This window comes from Ranitomeya imitator, chromosome 1 (assembly GCF_032444005.1).
Source record: "Ranitomeya imitator isolate aRanImi1 chromosome 1, aRanImi1.pri, whole genome shotgun sequence".
In the NCBI taxonomy this organism is placed as follows: domain Eukaryota; kingdom Metazoa; phylum Chordata; class Amphibia; order Anura; family Dendrobatidae; genus Ranitomeya; species Ranitomeya imitator.
In genome coordinates, this window is record NC_091282.1 from 553,845,884 (window position 1) to 553,852,093 (window position 6,210).

The 6,210-nt window shown below is 43.1% G+C and overlaps 1 protein-coding gene across 1 annotated transcript; it reads left to right on the forward strand.

Moving 5' to 3' along the window:
* The first annotated feature begins 712 nt into the window (after nucleotides 1–712).
* LOC138676537 (uncharacterized) lies at nucleotides 713–3,657 on the forward strand. The gene is made up of 5 exons (XM_069765990.1): nucleotides 713–828; nucleotides 913–999; nucleotides 1,162–1,357; nucleotides 1,504–1,663; nucleotides 2,565–3,657. The coding sequence occupies exons 1-5, from the start codon at nucleotides 781–783 to the stop codon at nucleotides 3,655–3,657; spliced, it is 1,584 nt and encodes a 527-aa protein (XP_069622091.1). The 5' UTR covers nucleotides 713–780.
* The last annotated feature ends 2,553 nt before the right edge of the window (nucleotides 3,658–6,210 follow it).

Below are 6,210 nucleotides of genomic sequence, written 5' to 3' on the forward strand. Positions count from 1 at the left end.
AAGATATTGTGGTATTTTTAGTCTGGTTGTGATTTATGGCGTTGTATAGGATGGCGTTTCATTGTCTGCGGCCTAGATTATTGTTCTTTCTAGGATAGATTTTTCGTTTCCATTTTTTGGTTTGGTGGTGTTTTTTGAATTCAGTTGTGATGTTTTATTCTTGCGTTATATGATGGCGTTTAATAGTCTCCGGCCCTGTCGGTTTTATATTAAAGTATGGTAGTATAGAATGATTCTGCGCCCTTTTATTACATTTATTAATTTTTTATTGCAAGATGTGTATTATGTTCTGCACTGTGGTTGTGTAAAGACATCGTTGTATGTTTATGGTTGTGATGTATGGCGTTGTATGGCCTTTTATTGTCTCCGTCCCTGTCGGTTTTATTGTAAAGTACGGTGTGTTATTAATGTTTATGCCCTTACTTTTTGTGTGTTGTTACTTAAAAAAAAAATATTGTGTTTTTTGTGTTGCTCCGTTCATTCTGTACTTTAAAAAAAAAAAAAAAAAAAACCTTTTTTGTGATTACTACATTGGGTCTGTTGTAGATTAGTTTTCTTATCTTTAGGCTTTTGTACTCTGGCATTGGGTTGTCTCTGCCATTGTTTCTTTAATCTAATCAATGTGGCAGTGTTGTTTGCTCAGCGTTAGTTCAGTTGGAGTGCAATGTTCTTTGTGGTTTAAATGAATTTTTTTTTTTTTTTATATATATTGCTGGATTGTGCATAGGAGCATAGGATCAATGTTATTTTGTTCTTTATTTCAGATTTGCATTATTAGTCATGGCCAGCGGCACTGATTCCAGCAATACCCCACCGCTGAGGAGTCCGGTGAGTACATGATCTACTATTGCTTACTATATTCGCTGTCATTTGTAGATGGGTCACTCAACTTTTTGGTAAACTATTTTGCAGGCTTCTTCAAGTGAGGAGGAGAACCAGGAGGAAGAGAGGGAGCAGCAGCAGGGACCACGGGGCCAAGCTGTGGTTGCAGGACGGAGCGTAAGTATTTCTTTCAAACCTATAATTTTTTTATTTTTTTATTTTTTGCGGGTATGGGGGGTGGTGGGAGGTTGTGGTGTTGTGTGTAGTAGGTGGCGGTGGAGGAGGTAGGGACAATTTTTTTTTATCTTTCAAACATTAATATTTTCTATTTTTTTTTAGGTTTCACAACGGGCCCTGGATGAGCCACTTAATATCGACCTTATGGTGGCATCAATAGAAGCACGGGGCCCGTTGTGGGACAGCCGTGACCCCCAGCACGCGGACCAGGGCATATTGCGGCGTCTGTGGTTGGAGGTGGCACAATTGCTGTGGGATGGCTTCGACAGCGCTTCCTCCAAGGCTAAAGCTAGTTTCCGTAAGTATTTCCAAAATGCTGCTGTGACCCATCATGCCAGGATTACACAACCGTCTGTGATGTCTTCTATTGGGATTGCACACGGTTGCGTAATCGTTTTCAATATATTATCTAAAACCTTTTTTATTTTTTATCTTTATACACAGTTAAACAATTGAAGACCAGATGGCGCTCCATGAAGGACCGCTTCCGGAGGGGCCTGAAAAAGGAGGGACAGACTCGTAGTGGTGCTGCCGCTTCAAGGACCTCGGTGTACAAGTATAACCGTATACTGCAGTTCTTGCGACCGGTCCTTGAAAGCAGAGAGTAAGTATAGTACCTATGCACACACCTAGTTTTTACAACATGCATATTCACATACTACATTCCAGCCACGTAGCTTATTGCCCAGCCATTTATTTTGGCAAGTCCCAAGTATAGAAATGAAGAAAAAAAGGCAAGTTCACCGAGGTGTGAAAAGTAAAAAATACATACTTTTATCCACTTCAATCATAAGCAGAGGATGAAACATCAGCACAATGCAATAGACACTATCTACGCGTTTCAGGTGACAGGGAACATCAGACCTGAAACGCGTAGATAGTGTTTTTATTGTATTGTGCAGATGTTTCATCCTCTGCTTTTGATTAAAGTGAATTTTGTTTTTACTTTTCACACCTCGTTGACCTTGAATTTGTAATTCATTTCTGGTCTTCTCACACTTGACACAGCGGCTCCCTTCTGGGATTACTGCAATGGTGAGCTTGACTTTTAGCAATTTCACTAAAATCTGAAGTATACATAAAAATAGTAGATTGTCCAAGCCCAGCCAATATTTCATAGTGGAGTAGTATATTGCCCATCCAGGTGTATCCACGATTTTTTATACACAAAAAAGTAAAATATAATAGATACGGCATACATTCTACTGCAAGGCAGGTTATGTTCCCATGGTTGCTCAGCTCGCAGGACCTGTGATGACGTCTCGGTCACATGACCGTGACGTCATGGCAGTTCCAACGTAAGCATAATTGTCTGGCGTTGCAAACCACAACCTTGGTTGACTATTTAGAAATACCTTTTTTTTTTATATTGATGGTGCATATGCAGTGTCAATATTAAAAATAGTTTAATATTTATGGCGGCAATGGATACCTGGCGGTAAAGTTTAATGACGCATGTGAAATGTGATATTTTGTATACTAATGGTTTCCTTATGTTTTCACAGAACACACAGCAGCACCCGCGAGACTGTCCGACCCTCTGGAGCGGTCCTTTGTGAAGCGCCATCTGAACCGTCGCAGCCATCCCACAGCGAGAGCAGGTCTGCACCAACACAATCTGGCGAACCGGCAGCCGGTCCATCAGATGTTCCCCTGGCCGAGGCCTCTGGCGTTCCTTCCTTCGGGTCTTCCCGACAGCGTCAGCGGGCCTCGGACAGGGCGCCCATGTCCGAATTTTTACATCTGAGCACCGTATTTCAGAATGGTTTCAAGGCGCTGTGCGATAAAATGTGCAATATCGAACGGCGTCTTGAAAACATCGAAACGGATCTCTCGAGGCCGGCCAAACATTTTTTTAGTGCCATTCACAACGGCATGGTTGAACATCTTACGCCGGAACTCCAGATTTCGTTCATGCAGGGCTGCAACAATTTATATGTCAGTGCTCTGCAGCAGGCTCGGGTCATGCAGTCAGCGACAAATATGCCCGCAGTACCATCGCTGGCTGCCATGACTCCGACTCCTGCTGCAGAGCACCACCACAGAGCTCCGCGTGCTGAGGGCCACGGCCACCGCCACCGCCACCACAGAACAGAGCCCCAAAGTTCTGAGCCTGACAGGCCTTCAAGGGGACACAGACGGGGTGCCGACCCACACCCAGAGGGAGAGAGGAGGAAAAAGAAGAAGAAGCGAACGACGACAACAACAACTAGTACGTCCTTGGCTATGGCTGCTCCCCTAAGTACCACCAGAAAACACCCCGGGTCGACCCGGAGCACACCAAGTACCCAGGCTGGGTCTACACGGAGCACACCCAGTACCCAGCCTGGGTCAACGAGGAGTACACCATCAACACAGCCTGGGTCGACCCGGAGCCGGAGTAGCCAGCCAAGGACACTGGTCGTCCCTCCTCCTCCCTCACCTGCTACTTTCCACGTCTCACCACCATACACATCCTGGATTGATGTCGGCATCCCGTCTAGTGTGATAGAGTATGCTGCTTCCTCCCCCTCGTCCTCCTCCTCCTCGGTCTCCTTTACACCCCAAAAAACTGTGGGATATGAATCCCCTTTAGTTGCGGATATTGGTACTCCATAAAAACATTTTCCCCAATTTTATTTCTGTACCCTAAATAAATTTGTTATATTTTTTCAAAAAAAATTTGGTTTTTATTGTCTCAAATAAAGTTTGCACCAAATCACACCTTGCGCCGTACACACAAATCTTGTCTTTGTAACACCTGATGTGCAATGTGTGACAATATTGTATCACTTTGTTATTTCCTTTTTTTATAGGGCTGTCGCTCATTGTACTCAGATGTTACAAACACAAACAGCATTGCTCAATATGTCAAGTTTTTTACAATGTACCATCACACAACGATTTCAGTATAGATAAAGTTGGTTTCTTCTGTGTAACCAACGTTATCTTTTCTGAAATCGTAAAACGATTGAGCCCCTGCTGTGAGTTTTTTGGTGTCAGCGAATGATTTGGAATTTTTTTTGGGTAACTGATCAGACGCTGTCATTGTTGGATCGGCGAGTTTAGACCGATCCAGCGATGTCTTTGTTTTAAACAAGGGAATATTGGGTTACTAGCGCACTGTTTTAAACACTCAAATAAAAAGTGAACAATACCCCACAAATATAAAAAGGTGTCTACCACGTCCCTCGCCGTCATCTTTCCGCACTGACACTGTGATTAACGCCCGTAAAGCTGAGCACACCGTTGACTTAATAATAAACGCTGTGCTGTGCTTTAGGGCTGCCACAGTACGGGAAGTTGACGGCGATGGACGTTTCACACACCGGAGTGTAAGGTTTTTTTGTAATTTTTAAAATTACATTTACAATGGTAAACATCGTGAGTGTGGCAAAGCGCTTTTACACGGGACTTGCTCTTTTTGGTCGCTGGAGAGCTGTCTGTGTGACAGCTCTCCAGCAACCACGCGACAACTAAACAACGATCTCGATCCAGTCGTATCACTGGTCGGTATCGTTGGATAATACTTTTATTAATGTACCTTAAGATTATTGGTCAGGTGAGGTGGAAGCAATGTTCACAGTGTCGCCACTATTTGACTCAGGACGATTTCTACCATCCTGAGTACAATAGTGTTAACTCTGTAGAGTTTTGCAAACATGATCGTCTCCCTCCTTGTCAAGCCAGGTTCCATATGCAAATAGTCTGCAGGATTAAAAATGCTTGACAAGGTGGGAGCCGATCATGTTATTATACTTCAAAACTATGGAACACACAAATTTTGTGTGACACACATTACTTTCAATATTGGATTTTACAATTCTATTATTAATATGAAAAAACGTATAGGAGATTTGTTTGGTGAAAACGGAAAGGCACAAGAACTTTATTTCAAAACACAACGCATTAGAAAATCAGGGGACATTATAACAATAACCAAACATAGGATGGTTAAATGACATGGACTACACGGTGTTTACATGACATCATAACACGAAGAATTAAACCATTTGATCTTGCCATGAAACACGGCCAACATCTGAAACAAAGTATGCAGCAAATTGGTCCCTCATATGAGCAATCTCCACAGTTGTCCGCAGAGGATGAGCTTGGTAATCAGGCAATGGATTTGGAATGGGTTCATCAAGTTCCACGTTGACTCTCTCTTTATCAATAATAAAATTGTGGAGAACCACACACGCCTTCACCACCTCATCCACTGTCTCAATTTTCAAATTTATGGCGGATCCCAAGATACGCCATTTGGAGACCAGGATGCCAAAGGCGCACTCCACAGTTCTTCTGGCCCTGGACAGTCTGTAATTAAATATAGTTTTGGTGCAGTCCAACCCACGACTTGAGTAAGGTTTAAGTAGGTTGCCACTCATTTGAAAAGCCTCATCACCAACAACAACAAATGGCAGGGCCGGGCCGTCGGTGTTGGGAAGAGGTCGTGGCTGGGGGAAATTAAAATTGTTATTGTACAATCTTCGGCCCATATCAGACTCCTTAAATGTCCGTGAATCATTTGCACGACCAAAAGCTCCAATGTCCACAGCGATAAACCTGCAGTCCGCACCTGCAATTGCCATCAGCACGGTGGAAAAGTGTTTTTTATAATTAAAAAAAAGAGATCCACTTCTTGAAGGCTTGGTAATCCTAATGTGCTTCCCGTCCACGGCTCCAATACAGTTAGGGAAAGAACACACTTGTTCAAATTTTTGGGCGTTGGCAAGCCAGATTTCTCTTGTAGGGATGGGTAAAAATTCCTCCCGGAGGTTGTCCCACAATGCGCGGCAAGTGTCGGCAATAATCCCAGACAGTGTGGAGACTCCAATCCGAAACTGGAAATGCAGTGATCTCAATGTCTCTCCGGTAGCCAGGAAACTGACAAGAAGATAAATAAATAAATATAATTAATTAAATTGGTATGAAAGAATTTTTCATTTTTAATTACAATCCCCCACCCCACAAAAACAAAACACGTTACTTTAAAAAATGGCAAGAACATATAAATCCTTCACATTCCATTACGTACCGTAGAGTCACCAGCAGATGTTCCTCAGGGGAAATCGATTTACGGAGCTGCGTGTCCTGCCTGGAAATGGTTCCTTCCACCAGACGCAGCAGATATCGGAAGCTGTCTTTTGACATCCTGGTGTATTCAAA